This window comes from Penicillium solitum, assembly GCF_028829755.1.
Source record: "Penicillium solitum strain IBT 25940 chromosome Unknown utg000008l_segment0_segment0, whole genome shotgun sequence".
In the NCBI taxonomy this organism is placed as follows: Eukaryota; Fungi; Ascomycota; class Eurotiomycetes; order Eurotiales; family Aspergillaceae; genus Penicillium; species Penicillium solitum.
Window position 1 is genome coordinate 3,511,509 of NW_027072127.1, and position 14,342 is coordinate 3,525,850.

At 49.7% G+C, this 14,342-nt stretch overlaps 6 protein-coding genes across 6 annotated transcripts; 4 read left to right on the forward strand and 2 right to left on the reverse strand.

Moving 5' to 3' along the window:
- The first annotated feature begins 798 nt into the window (after positions 1-798).
- N7455_010631 (HPP family protein) lies at positions 799-2,110 on the forward strand. Its single transcript, XM_040954962.2, has 2 exons — positions 799-1,424; positions 1,511-2,110. Exons 1-2 carry the CDS (start codon positions 1,134-1,136, stop codon positions 2,087-2,089), a joined length of 870 nt encoding a protein of 289 aa, XP_040814732.1. The 5' UTR covers positions 799-1,133; the 3' UTR covers positions 2,090-2,110.
- Positions 2,111-2,638: 528 nt separating this feature from the next.
- N7455_010632 (ATP-binding cassette family ATPase ARB1) lies at positions 2,639-4,530 on the forward strand (the record flags this gene model as incomplete). Its single annotated transcript, XM_040954852.2, has 2 exons — positions 2,639-3,199; positions 3,262-4,530. 2 exons carry the CDS (start codon positions 2,639-2,641, stop codon positions 4,528-4,530), a joined length of 1,830 nt encoding a protein of 609 aa, XP_040814659.1.
- An 884-nt stretch (positions 4,531-5,414) lies between these two features.
- Positions 5,415-5,795, forward strand: N7455_010633 (uncharacterized protein; the record flags this gene model as incomplete). Its single annotated transcript, XM_040954944.2, has 1 exon — positions 5,415-5,795. The coding sequence occupies one exon, from the start codon at positions 5,415-5,417 to the stop codon at positions 5,793-5,795; it is 381 nt and encodes a 126-aa protein (XP_040814584.2).
- Positions 5,796-5,973: 178 nt separating this feature from the next.
- N7455_010634 (TFIIH complex kinase subunit CCL1) lies at positions 5,974-7,351 on the reverse strand (the record flags this gene model as incomplete). The annotated part of the gene is made up of 2 exons (XM_040954987.2): positions 5,974-6,927; positions 7,019-7,351. The coding sequence occupies 2 exons, from the start codon at positions 7,349-7,351 to the stop codon at positions 5,974-5,976; spliced, it is 1,287 nt and encodes a 428-aa protein (XP_040814753.2).
- Positions 7,352-8,387: 1,036 nt separating this feature from the next.
- On the reverse strand, positions 8,388-9,222 carry N7455_010635 (E2 ubiquitin-conjugating protein UBC1; the record flags this gene model as incomplete). Its single annotated transcript, XM_040954844.1, has 3 exons — positions 8,388-8,559; positions 8,614-8,894; positions 8,962-9,222. The coding sequence occupies 3 exons, from the start codon at positions 9,220-9,222 to the stop codon at positions 8,388-8,390; spliced, it is 714 nt and encodes a 237-aa protein (XP_040814621.1).
- A 739-nt stretch (positions 9,223-9,961) lies between these two features.
- Positions 9,962-13,637, forward strand: N7455_010636 (proteasome regulatory particle base subunit RPT2; the record flags this gene model as incomplete). Its single annotated transcript, XM_040954878.2, has 5 exons — positions 9,962-9,979; positions 10,047-10,112; positions 10,175-11,246; positions 11,303-11,552; positions 11,741-13,637. The coding sequence occupies exons 1-5, from the start codon at positions 9,977-9,979 to the stop codon at positions 13,635-13,637; spliced, it is 3,288 nt and encodes a 1,095-aa protein (XP_040814614.2). The 5' UTR covers positions 9,962-9,976.
- Positions 13,638-14,342: the final 705 nt, after the last annotated feature.

Genomic DNA, 14,342 nt, shown 5'->3' on the forward strand with positions numbered 1-14,342 from the left:
CAAGCGATGCATCGTTTGGAGACAATAAGGATAGGAAAAGCTCCGAGGGTTATATCTGCAAGTTGTACGGCGGCCCAATTGATTGGAAGGCGTCAAAACAAAAGACAGTGACGACGTCGACAACCGAAGCAGAGCTCCTTGCTCTAGCAGAAGCCGGTAAAACCGTCCAATGGTGGCGCCGAGTCCTCGATTCCTTAGGTTTTAGACCTGACCATCCACTCTCCATTATGTGCGACAACCAGCAAACCGTCGATTTGTTGACAAAGGAGGGAGCCACGATGCATACAAAGCTTCGACATGTCGACATCAATCGATGCTGGATGAAGCAAGAAGTTAGTGCAGGAAGAGTCAATGTGGACTGGGTTCCAACTGCGGCTATGCCTGCAGATGGCCTTACAAAAGCGCTTCCAAAGCAAAAGCAGCATCTCTTCAGAGAGATGATTGGAATGAGAGAGATCAGTCATCTGATCTGGGAAACAGAGGCTGTTTGAAAAAGACTGCAGAAATGAGAGAATTGACAGCTCTTGAAAGCCATGAAAATGAAGGCTTCAAAAGCTGGGGGGTGTGTCAAAGTGCAAGGTCAAATACATGGATTTACAAGGTATTATACCATGCAAATCATGTGACTTCGAGTACCATGCATACCATATATTACGTTTAGTCATCAATACCGCTCAGATTGTTGAAATAGCGGGTTTTGTCATTTTAGTTAATTAGAGTTCTTCATCTATGCCATTTGTACCCATACGTTGCAATACAGACAGATTTCTGTCAAATATCGTCAAGCCGGACAATGACGCTATGCCAAGCCGCTAGTCCCAAACAGTAGTTTATGTTACTAAATGTAAATCCGCTGAGTGGACAAGAAATTGGACCTGGCATCAACACCTTGGGGGACGTCGGAGATTTGACATCCGCGGAGAAAGAGAGAAGGGTTTCGTGTTAAACCGCACACATGAGGTATTGCTCACTAACCGGTATACCCGTGGACGATGGAAGGTTCTTTCTTTATTCCCCCGACAAGGCTGAACCCCACAGTGAGATGTCTTCGTGAGATTTGGTGCTGCGGTCAGATCACTAGAAACCCTACCAGAACCTAGAGCATACATATTTGCCCATCGCAGCAGTCCAGAATGGCACCATCCCCGCATGGACCGGTAACGCTATCCCGCCCGACGACCTGGAATTTCGATATCGATCGGTATCTGAATCCGTTTGTACCGGCACCACGATGGCATCTCATACCAAGACCAGTTGCATATATTCTGGGATACCGGGACAGACCTCCCAAACCAATAGGGAATATCCTGATCGCGTTGTGGTCGTTAGTTGGGGCGTTTTGCGGAGTAGCCTTGGTGGCATCTGTTTCGAAACGGGTGCCTTCTTTTGAAGCCCATGATGCGACAGTGATTGTTGGCAGTTTTGTGAGTTGTGGCGGGTCTGATACTAGAGCAGAGAGTGGAATAAGAAGAACAACCCAAGGCTGACTCTTATGACTCTTTGATAATAGGGTGCGGCGGCAGTTATTGAATTCGGTGTGATCGAGTCACCTTTCGCACAACCACGCAATGCAATCCTGAGCCAGGTCATTGCCTGTTTCTTTGGTGTCGGGATATCGAAGTTGTTCGCCTTAGATCCTCGTGCTGAAGAGTATACTGAGCTTGGGGGTGCTCTTGCTTGTGCTCTTACCACGGCCGTCATGATTCTCACCAGTACTACACACCCGCCGGCGGGTGCAACTGCTCTTCTGGCAGTGACGCACTCTCAGACTGTTGCTTTGGGCTGGTTTCTGTTCCCAGTCATGTTGCTTGGAGTCACGGTTATGCAGGTTGCGGCCGTGGTCATCAACAATATCCAGCGTCGGTATCCTTTGTACTGGTGGACATCACATCCTCTGTCGCCATCTCGCGGGGATATTGAAACGGCTATTCACAAGGGAACCGCTAGCGTTCCTAGTCACTATGAGGATAGTCTGACTGATGTTCCTCGGCGGTTAATAGTAGAACACGGCGATATTTCGGTGCCTGATGGGATGTTGCTTTCGGCCGAGGAGCAAGAAGTGTTGCTGAAGATTAGTGAAAGACTTTAAAGGGGAGACCCTAGATATAGATTAAATAATTAGTTTCATGTTATCTCCTCTCCAACCATAGGCCCCCTCCTGTTATCGGTCCAGTCGCGTATCACACAAATCAAAGTGGCAAATGGACACCTTAGGCATTCACTACGGTGACGTCTCTCCCAATCAAAATCCACTTGATGTTCACGGCCCACTGATGGATTTTTTTTTGTTTGAAAAAAGTTCTTGAACCCTTGAAATTTGCCAACTCACCCTCACCTTTAGGCAAAAAAGAAATAAATTTATAAGTGAGAAAGGTACATTCTACTTTTTCTTTCTTCTTATTTTCTCTCAAACTGACAATCGATAGGATTCTATCGATAAGGGCAAACCACCAACTCCACTGCTCTACGCCCCTCCATTTCACTGTCCGCCCCGCCAGGCGATCCACTCAGCCTTTTTGCATTTCTCTTCAATCTCTTTTCGCAGTGTCATCCTTTCTCCTCTCCCTCCCTGTGCCTTCCGTGTTCCCTTACTTCTTTTTTTAAACCCCCTTTTTTTTATACCGTCACACCCGCAACCATGGTTTCCGCCTCGAAGGCTGCCCGCATGGCCAAGCGTGCCGACGAGAAGAAGCCCAAGAAGGCCACCAAGGTCGAGCTCGATGCCCACGGAAACCCCATCGTCGAGGATGCGCCCGCCACTAAGGATCAGTCCGCCGTTGATAAGCTCACAGCCCAGATGGATAAGCACGGTCTGTCCGATCGTGTCACCACCGGCGTGCTGTCATCTCTGCCCGCCTCTCGCGATGTTAAGATCACCTCTTGCTCCCTTGTGTTCCACGGAAAGGTCCTGGTCACCGATTCCACTCTCGAGTTGACCTTCGGTCGTCGCTACGGTCTCCTCGGTGAGAACGGTTGCGGAAAGTCCACTATCCTCAAGTCCATTGCTGCCCGCGAGTACCCCGTTCCCGAGCACATCGATATCTACCTTCTGAACGAGGGTGCACCCCCCACCGACTTCGGTGCCCTTGACTGGGTTGTCCGTGAGGCTGAACGCCAGTTGGATGACATGGAGAAGAAGGCCGAGCAGGTTCTCGAGGACGTTGGTCCTGACAGCCCTATCCTTGAAGACCTATATGACGTACGTATTTTTCGAGTTTTACTCTCCTTGGTTCGAGAACAGAAGCTAACTATCATATACAGCGCATGGACAAGATGGATCCTTCCACTTTCCACGTTCGTGCTTCCCTCATTCTGACCGGTCTCGGTTTCAACAAGCACACCATCAACAAGAAGACCAAGGACATGTCTGGTGGTTGGCGTATGCGTGTGGCCCTCGCCAAGGCCCTGTTCGTCAAGCCCTCTTTGCTCTTGCTTGATGACCCCACTGCCCATTTGGATTTGGAGGCTTGCGTGTGGCTGGAGGAGTACCTCAAGAAGTGGGATCGTACTTTGATCCTGGTTTCTCACTCCATGGATTTCCTGAACGGTGTCTGCACCACCATGCTCGACATGCGTGGCCAGAAGCTCCTCTACTACGGTGGTAACTACGATTCTTACCACAAGACCCGTAGCGAGCAGGAGACCAACCAGACCAAGGCCTACACCAAGCAGCAGGAAGAAATCCAGCACATCAAGAAGTTCATTGCTTCCGCTGGTACCTACGCTAACTTGGTGCGTCAAGCCAAGTCTCGCCAGAAGATTCTCGACAAGATGGAGGCCGATGGTTTCATTCAGCCCGTCGTTGCCGACCGTGTCTTCACCTTCCGTTTCGCCGATGTTGAGAAGCTTCCTCCCCCGGTTCTTTCCTTCGACGATGTCAGCTTCTCTTACTCCGGTAACTGGGATGACACTCTGTACGAGCACCTCGACCTCGGTGTCGACATGGACTCCCGTACCGCCCTGGTCGGCCCCAACGGTGTCGGCAAGTCTACCCTGCTCCGTCTCATGACCGGCAAGCTCAGCCCCATCGGTGGTCGTGTCTCCCGTCACACTCACTTGAAGCTCGGTGTTTACAGCCAGCACTCCTCCGAGCAGCTTGATCTCACCAAGTCCTCCCTGGAGTTCGTCCGTGACCGCTTCCCCGAGAAGTCCCAGGATTACCAGTACTGGCGCCAGCAGCTCGGCCGTTACGGTCTGAGTGGTGAGGGCCAGACTGCCCTCATGGGTACCCTGTCTGAGGGTCAGAAGTCTCGTATCGTCTTCGCTCTGCTTGCCATCGAGTCCCCCAACATGATTCTTCTTGACGAGCCTACCAACGGTCTCGATATCCCCACCATTGACTCCTTGGCCGATGCCATCAACGCCTTCAGCGGTGGTGTCGTCGTTGTCTCTCACGATTTCCGTCTCCTCGACAAGATCGCCAAGGACATCATGGTCTGTGAGGACAAGACTATCCGCCGCTGGGACGGCTCCATCGGTGACTACAAGAACCACCTCCGTAACAAGATGTTGTCTGCTGGTGCCGTTTAAGGGCTTTATTGATTCTCTTTGTTCAACTTTGTTCAACTTCTTTTTTTTCCCCCCTATTGATGACGAAATGCTAGACGAGAACTGAAGGAATACAAATGCCCATATCGTGGCACTAAAAGTTTGGTTCCCGCAAAAGGGACATTCCAACAAAAGGTTCCTTGGATTGGGATGGTTTTCATTTATTTTCTTTTTGTCCGTTAGATCGTTTTGTCCTTCCTCCCTTTCCGAATAGATTTTGGGTAATGGAGGATTGGACTTCTGCGTTTGCTATGAACTCATTACCCCTGATTCGATCCGTCTGTTTTTCGCTTTCCTGTCTTGTCATGCATCCTTGATAGACTACCTGGTCCTCTCTTCCGAGGTGAATATAAGGGATGCCAGTCTGAAATATATGTGATTCTCGCTATATTGAAGAATAGGATGTAATATCTCAGTCTTTGCATATAGTGCTACTTGTAAACATGATTGAAACTTGCCTATGATACCTATATTGTCCATGTCCTGTCTAGGTACTCTTCCTCATCAGCGGTGTTGTCATCACCCCGAGGATGGGTGGCCATAGGACCGATTCAGCAATTGCCAACGCATTTCTTCTCTTTCGTGTTATTCTTATCCCAACGATGATAGAACACACCGTGGCGATGCACAAGACAAAGAACATCAACAATGGCCATGATAGCCCTCATTGTCTTCTCTCCTTCTCTCACAAAGAACCAAATCCAAGCCATCACCAACAAAACAGTATATAAATACCCCCGAATCTCACCACAATCCCCATCCCATCTACCATCTCATCTAATTCTCCACAGCCACAACCAAAACCAAAACTAGGTAAGCCCTAATACATTAACCCCTACACGTAGCTACATATACCCACCATAACAATGGACGGAGCTCGCATACGCCCCCACAACTTCCAACAGATCTACACACAAGCTTGCGAAACCTTCACCCACAAGCTCCAATGCCAAGTCTTCGCCCTGCTAAGCTCATCCCCAAGTCCCGACATGGAGGAGATGACCACACGACTAGAGGAGCTCTGCGAGCGGGTCATTCAAATCGGATTCCTGGGTGAGGTCGGCGGATTCGGGATCCGCGATGATAACCGTGTGCGTATCCGTTGGGGTTCGCTTCCTATTAAGGATATTTGTTTCTCGATTAAGTGGGAACTGACTGTGATTAAAGATGAGCTTGCTACCGGTGATGCGGCGCCTTTGGTAGTTGCGGATATTTTGGTGGATATTTTGGATAATTTGCCCTTTTAAATATATTTTGGGTTTACGTTTTACATATTGTGTTTGGGGTTTGTTTATGGATTTGTAGGGTACATATAAGTTTTGTAGTCCGAGGTTCGGTGCATCTAGTAGGGTTTGTCGGTTCTGGTATTTGATATTAAAATATTTGTGTATTTTGTTATTTGGATTCAATGGCTTGCAATGACCATTACTGCTTGGTTCGCTGAGTGACTAACTCCGGACCGAAAACATCACCATCCTGACGGATGATCTGTTCTTGTTCCAATTTCCGCTTTTTCGCCAGACGTTCTGTTTCGCTCTCGGAGGTGACTACTCCTGTATCGCTTTGAACAACGGTAGATGGCTGTGCCGACTCCCGTTTCTGAGCGGCAGCCAGATTCACCTTCTCGGGGTTCTGACAATGATATAGTTTCTTTGCGATGCGCTTGAGGCTCTTCATTTGTGCGGGGTCGGAAGAGAGTGGTGTGTAGGATTGGAGAAGAGCAGAGCATTCACTCAAGACGTGATGCAGCTTGGAGCGGATTTCGTATAGAGGGTCCACTAGGCCATTTTCGTCTGTTTCGGGGGCAGGGATTGTGGCTGTGACAGGACCACCGAGTTTGACATCCAGCAAAAACTCGGCTAGGGGACGATCCGCTAGTAAAAAGGCAGAAAACCAGATCTGGGATGGTGTGTACAAGAAGTAGGCGTCTGTCATCTGCGCGGCGGATTTCAGCAGCTCACGAGTGGTGCCATGGGCCCGGGCGATTCGATCTGACATTGAGGACGATGGGACGGGAGGAGGTGCGATGGACAGCAATCCTTGTTGGAGGTCCTCGGCAGTTTCATGTGGTAAATGGGGAGCTGGCTGTCCTTGACCTTGTGCGATGGCTTGTAGTTCCATGACGCCGCCTTCAAGTCCCCGGAATGGATGCCGTACATCGAAAGTGAAACGGAGTCCCTGCATGAGCAGGAATTCTGGTGCGATGACATCCTCTGTCGTTGTGTCGCCAGGAATTCCATCTGCAAATTGCCGAAGAGAGATATAGTTATTATCGGTTTTGGTCGCGACGAAGAGTGCACACGCCATGATTGACTTTGGGTGGTATGTCATGGGTGAATTGGTTAGGTAGAAGCGGCGGAGGTATTGGATCGCGGTGGCCTGTATGCGCAAAATGAGAGAAGTCAGCTTCCTAGGCTTTATTTGCGATGACTTTCAAGGGGAGCATGAAGTGCCCTAGAGCTTAACGTACCCGGACCATTGTAGGAATTGGTGGTTTGTATGTCTCTCCCAGCTCTAGCGTCTTCTCACAGTAATACCGCACGAGCACAAGCTCCTCCTCCGGTGTCAAGCATTCGACATCTTTTTCATCTTTGTTCTTGATATCCGTATTGTTGTCCGGTAGTGGTGTTCCCGCCGCGGAGGATGCGGTCGACTGATGAGTTTCGCGCGATCTGCGCAAAGCGGCGCGCACGCGCTCGCTGGCGACGGCATTTGTCGAGGCTCGGAGAGATTGTAGAGATGGCTCCGTGTATGACCACATTCGATACTGGGACGAGGCACGGTAAATGTCGTCTTCAATCATGGTGTTGGCGGTCTTGACTTGGAAGAATCAAAGGCAAGAACCCTTTATTCTTGGGAGGAGCTAACAACCGGCTAGTTAGAGTAGCACCAAAGAGAAATCCTGAGTAGGAAGAGGTGAAAAGTGCAGGGCCGTTCTATATATGAGAATAAGTATTTGACAATTCTCCATGAGGACCTGCAATTAATCAAATCCACCGAGGGAGGTCAGAGCTGCTTATCGATAACACCCTCACTTCAATTCTGCCCAGGTGCCTACAAGTGCCTACAGGGACATCAAACCATCACTTTGTTTTGTTTTTTCTTGTCATATTTCATTGCTTTGAATATCGATTAACAGCCATGTCACAAATATTTGACATAGATAAATTGCCCGATACAATCCATTCACATTCCATAAATGACTTATGAGTCGTCTAAACGCATAGCGTAACTAGGATGTAGATGAGTTGATGACACCCATTTCATGAACGACTGAAGCCGCTGAGCACTGAGGCTCGCAAAGTTCAACTTTTCCATTCTTGTATTGCTTTATATTATCAGCAATCCTCTCGGAACGGGTGCCTTCTTTCTTCCTTTACTCAATTATAAGGACGGGGCAATTGGAAATACCCCCCATTTAGATTACCCATCATAGCGATCCTGTTACTTTCTAGATGAAAAGCACGCAGTAGGACTATTCACCTGGCCTACTAGATTCCCAATGCGATTTAATTTCAGCCTCAGGGGGTTGGAGGTGCCCACGCATTAGTCATTGCCTAGTTGCCCCCGGCGCCAGATACAGCCCCGGGGAAAGTTGCACATGAGTCTGGCGTACTGTGTTTTTATTGATGTAGCTCACTTAGCTCACTCCCCCTTCCAAGGTCATACTCAGTTCATGCCCAGTGAGCAAATAAAGACACACCGATGATCAAAAAGCGACAAGAGCTAAGCACCAAAATAAAAGGAGAAAGGCCTCAACTACCAGATAATACATACATGTACATATTTGCTTTTTGACGCATTTCATCCCGAATTCATCACCAACACCAGAATATACATCACTCACCGAGAAGTCGGGCAGCAATATCACCCATACAACCTTCTTCCAACTCGTAGTCTTGACCTCCTCGTCGGTCAGCACCGACATATCGGAAAGCAGCCACAACACGATCAACGTCGAAGCCCATGCTGGTGAAACGGTCGATCAAATTCTTGTTGTATCCATCATATCTATAGATAATAATCAGTAACAATACCCAATAAATGCCGAGAAGAACAACTCACTTTGCAAGACTGTCTTCGCCAGCTCCTTGTTGGGTGTCATCTAGGCTTGATCCGCTGCCATTGTCAGCACTACCCGCTGGAGCTCCAGCATAGATGACTGCCCAGTCGCGTGCAACACGTTCAAACTCCTTCGGTGACTTGAGAAGCATATTAGCCACTTCAGCATCTTGGGGATCTTTGGGCTCGGGTGTGCTGAGCAAAGATTGCAGCGAAAGCAGAGCGGACTTGATAGTCAGAACTGGTGACCAAGCACTGGAAAGCGTGTCGAGGCAGATTGCACCCTAAATTGGCTGTTAGAACCTGGATTTATCTTCTTTTTCATATGCATATCATGAAGAGGGCACTGACTGTTTGACTGCTGACATTTGGATGCCACACCTTGGTCTCAAACTTCATGGTAGGTGGGCGGAAAGGGTAGTCGGTGGGGATTTTAATATCGATATTGTAGGTGCCACCTTCATACGGGGTGCCGGGTGGCCCTGGAAATGAACCCCTTAGGTGAGTGACATCGTCCTGGTTGCCAAATGGCTCGACCTTGATTTGAGAGTGGGCATCGGCGTGAATGTCCGCAATCTCTTTTCCAATGCGACGCATACGATTGCTAGCCATGGTGATTCGGGGACTTGTTCCAGAGAGAGGTCAAATAAGAGATGTTGAAGGATAAGGCCACTTTATGTGTAAATTGTGGGGTCAAATAGATCTATTTCCGCCTTGTCCAAGAAACTGCACAAGAGCGAAACTGCCGTGGAGAGGAAGGCGAAGTGGGGCTGATAGTAGGAGGATGGGTGTTAGGAAACCTCCAGATTAACCAGAAAATATCACAACCAGAGTACAAAGTCAAGTCCTCTAGGGAATGGAAAGCAGATCAGGATAAACGAGGATCTCACCTATGTAAGGAGGGGAACTATACGGAAAATCAGTGTGAGAGATGAGCTCAGATACTTGTCACCTGTTCCCTCTTATATGCACGTGAGATATAGACCTCGAGAGAAAGAAACACGAGTGTTAGGCCTGGATTTTGTAAGGTAAACCCCAGTATAGAGCCTCGGTGGATATAAATTTGTTTGATTGTCTTCGAGAATGTCTTAGGAACAAGCAAGGTGCCGGCGTTAAGGCAACAAGGCGTGAATGACGCAGTTGTGGCCTGAGGCGCATATAGTCACGTGTAGACCTAACAGCTTCCAGCTCGCCCAGCGTCTGACCTCCGGCGATACCACCACATCTGCATTAACAACCCATCCCTTTCGACTAGCCTTTCCCATCATTCCATACCACTTAAAGCTCGGGGTTCACCCTACTTTTATTCCATTTGCAACTTCACACCCAGGGACTCTGATTGTCTCCCTCTCGGTGGCTGACAAACATGGTGAGTGTCCCAATCTTGCCAGCCTTTGGGTGGCCATCTCGATTTGCATTCTAACATTCAAAACTAGGGTCAACAGCAGTCTAACCTGGGCGGCGGCCCTGGAGGCGATGGACGCGATGACAAGGATAAGAAGGTATGTTTCTACTCGTTTGCTCTACTACACAACTAGCGCTGAGACCATCTTTCTTTGATCAGAAGGACAAGCCTAAATACGAACCTCCCCCACCACCTACCACTCGTCTTGGAAAGAAGAAGCGTAAGGCTGCCGGCCCAAGCACTGCCTCCAAGCTCCCCGATATCTACCCTACATCACGATGCAAGCTCCGATATCTTCGCATGCAGCGTGTTCACGACCACCTGCTGTTGGAAGAAGAGTACGTTGAGAATATGGAACGAATGCGCAAGGCCAAGGCCCAGGCCACTCAGGATCCCGCTAGGGGAGGTGGTGACTTGGATCTGATGGATCGGAACGCTGATGAGCGGAGTCGAGTCGATGACATGCGAGGCAGCCCGATGGGTGTCGGCAACTTGGAAGAGTTGATTGATGATGACCATGCGATTGTCTCAAGCGCCACCGGCCCTGAGTATTACGTATCCATCATGTCTTTTGTCGATAAAGATCTCCTCGAGCCGGGTGCCAGTATTCTTCTACACCACAAGTCAGTGTCTGTCGTCGGTGTACTGACGGAGGAGTCTGATCCTCTTGTCTCGGTGATGAAGTTGGACAAGGCGCCCACCGAATCATACGCTGATATTGGTGGCCTGGAGCAACAAATCCAGGAAGTTCGAGAATCCGTGGAGCTGCCCTTGTTACACCCCGAGCTGTATGAAGAAATGGGTATTAAGCCCCCCAAGGGAGTTATTCTTTACGGTGCCCCAGGTACCGGAAAGACGCTACTTGCTAAGGCTGTTGCCAACCAGACCAGCGCAACCTTCCTCCGCATTGTTGGCAGTGAGCTGATCCAGAAGTACCTGGGTGATGGCCCCCGCTTGGTTCGCCAGATCTTCTCAGTTGCTGCTGACCATGCCCCATCAATTGTGTTCATCGACGAGATTGATGCTATCGGTACGAAGCGGTACGAATCACAATCTGGTGGTGAGAGAGAAATCCAGCGCACCATGCTGGAGCTTTTGAACCAGCTGGATGGATTCGATGATCGTGGTGACGTGAAGGTCATTATGGCCACCAACAAGATCGAAACACTGGACCCAGCTTTGATCCGACCTGGTCGTATTGACCGTAAGATTCTCTTCGAGAATCCAGACCGTAAGTGATGCTCTTGAAGCCTACTATTTTGTCGTGACTTACTAACAATTATTTAGAAAACACCAAGAAGAAGATTTTCACTCTGCACACATCAAAGATGTCTCTCGGTGACGACGTTGATCTTGAGGAGTTCATCAACCAGAAGGATGATCTCTCTGGTGCCGACATCCGCGCGATCTGTACCGAAGCTGGTTTGATGGCCCTGAGAGAGCGCCGGATGAGGGTGCAGATGGACGATTTCCGGGCTGCTCGTGAGCGTATCATGAAGACCAAGCAGGACGGTGGTCCTGTGGAGGGTCTGTACTTGTAAGCGCTGGAAATTCTTTCGAGGGTAGAGTGCCAGAGTGCTTGCGCTGGAGACCTGTACTCAGTTAGTAGGTCCCTGTGTATTGTAATAATCGAGTAACGAACGAATCTAAAGGGCACAACGCTTAGCAATTCCCCTAAATTACCGGTAAACATACACTAAAGAACATAATTCGTCTATTGTACAGAGGCACTGCGCGAGCATTGCCTGTGCCAAGCACTTCGGCTTATCGGTCAAAGGTTGCAAACAGTACAAACAAGCTCGCTATCAGGTCGAAGCCTCTCCCTCCATCTGTCGCAAAGTTTCGCACACACTCAATCATGGATGAATTCGACGAGGAGGCATTCAACAAGTTCTTTCCCTCTAGCTTTGGGAAGCAGGCGAAATCGGTTGATGTTGAGTCCCAGATCGACCGATCCAAGCGTGTCAATGTTCCAGCTCAGAAACCCGAGGGCAATGAACTAGGCACTGGCATAACAGCCCCTAGCGCACAAGCAAGAGGGAGCGATGATGAGCAAAAAGACAGCAATGATAATAGCGACGAAGACTCTGACGATTCAGATGATGACGAGGATGAATTTCCCGTATCGCATGAGCTCATTCTCAAGGCTCATGAGCGTGCCGTGACCACCATGACCGTGGACCCCTCCGGGGCGCGACTAATCACAGGTTCTACCGATTGCGCACTCAAACTATATGACTTTGCCTCGATGACTCCATCCACACTCCGTGCTTTCAAGTCCGTCGATCCTTCAGCCAAGAAAGCGACGGCGGCCCAAGACACCCACGCCGTGCACTACGCCGCATTCAACCCGCTCTCCCCAAGTTATGTTCTAGCTGTGACTGCCACTCCGCAGCCACGAATTCTCAGCCGTGATGGTGAAATACTCACAGAATTCGCGAAGGGAGATATGTATCTACGAGATTTGCACCATACCAAAGGACATGTGTCTGAGGTTACTTGCGGTGCATGGAGCCCATCTGATCCTAACCTATGCGCCACTGCTGGAACCGACAGCACAATTCGCATCTGGGATGCCAGTGTCGGTCGCTCGCAGAGGGACGTGATCGTGCACAAGTCACGGGCGGCTGGCTCCGCTGGTCGGACTAAGATGACTGCCATCGCATGGGGCTCCCCGAAACAAGGAGGCGCCGATGTTCTGGTAGGTGCGGGTCTCGATGGGAGCCTAGTTATGTGGAGTGGAAACGGTCCATACACAAGACCCAGCGCAGAAATCCGGGACGCTCATGTCAAAGATTCATGGACAAGCGGTCTTGATATCAGTTCTGACGGAAGGCTTGTTATCACCAGAGGTGGCGATGATACGATTAAGCTTTGGGATACCAGAAAGTTCAAGACTCCAGTCACAACTGTCACACATACTTCGACATCTTCCCGCTACCCGACATCAAACATTCAGTTCTCTCCTTCGTCTGCCAATATCATCACAGGCTCACAGACCGGCCATCTGCATATCCTCAACCCCGCCACTCTCAAGCCAGAGCTCGTCACTCCTGTGACGCCGGGGTCGCCCTTGATTACTGTTCTATGGCACGAAAAGCTCAACCAGATTCTGACGGGCTCCGCCAATGCCGAAACCCACGTCCTCTATAACCCGACCATGTCCACGAAGGGCGCTGCGACGGTCATGTCCAAGGCACCAAAACTCCGCCATGTTGATGAAATTGCTGTTACCCCAGACGTGAACCAAGGATTGGCAGGTGATTCGGTCGTCGTCGGTTCCAACGGAGTTCCGCATTACAGCTCGGCGACCAGGTCTGCCCGTCACCCTACAGTTGGCTTTACAGCGTCTGGTCGCTCCCGCGACCCTCGCCGACCGCATATGCCAGTGCAGACGCCGTTCGCCAAAAATACCCCAGATGAGAAACATATTCTCCAGCATATTCCACTCAGTTCCATGCGAGACGAGGATCCGCGTGAAGCACTTTTGAAATATGCAGATCGAGCGGAGAAGGAGCCTGTATTCACCAAGGCATACCAGGAAACACAACCAAAAGCTATCTACGCGGAACTGAGTGATGGCGAAGAACAAGGACCGGAAAAGAAGAAAGCAAAGCGATGATCCGCCTAGCGATGTACATTATTCAATATGTTTTTTTTTTTTTTTTTTCTTTTGGCCCCGTTGAGTTACAATGACCCAAATCTAGCTGCTTGTGAAATATGCAATATGTAGTATAGCTTGTAATTTCACAGGGAAACAAAGTCCAACCAGACCCAGCTCCTTACGTTCGCTCTGTGTTGTCCCCTCTTTTGCTGCTCCATGACGTCCCCCAAGAGCCCGACGATCTCAAACTACCCGCCCCAACTGCCAATGATAGCTATGCTGAGAACCTCACGAGCTTTGACCTTGCGCAAGCGTCGTCTTTGGCGCTGTTTCCATTCGTGTCTGTGTTGGGCCACATTAAATTACCGCGTAGGCTCCAAGGCACTTTGAAAGCTTTGGAATCGGCTCCCCCGGGAGTTTGTTTGGTGCTGACATATCACTTCTCTCCGCGGACCCCGAGGCGCGCCTCCGCTCTGTAAACTTGCCGTCTAAACCTTTTCGTATTCAATACCCTTATCCGTGATATTCCTCGCGCGAGAAAGTCGGATTACCCGGAACAGAATGCGGTCTTTTGCAGTTTGAGATCAAATGCTCACCGTGGAATCTGGGGGCTCGTTCTGATCGGCCGTACCCGCCGAAGAGCTGGGGTGTGTAAGGGGTGTTTGACAATAAAAAAAAAAGCTTCCCCCGCCAAAGCGCACGATAAACAGTACCTGATTAGGA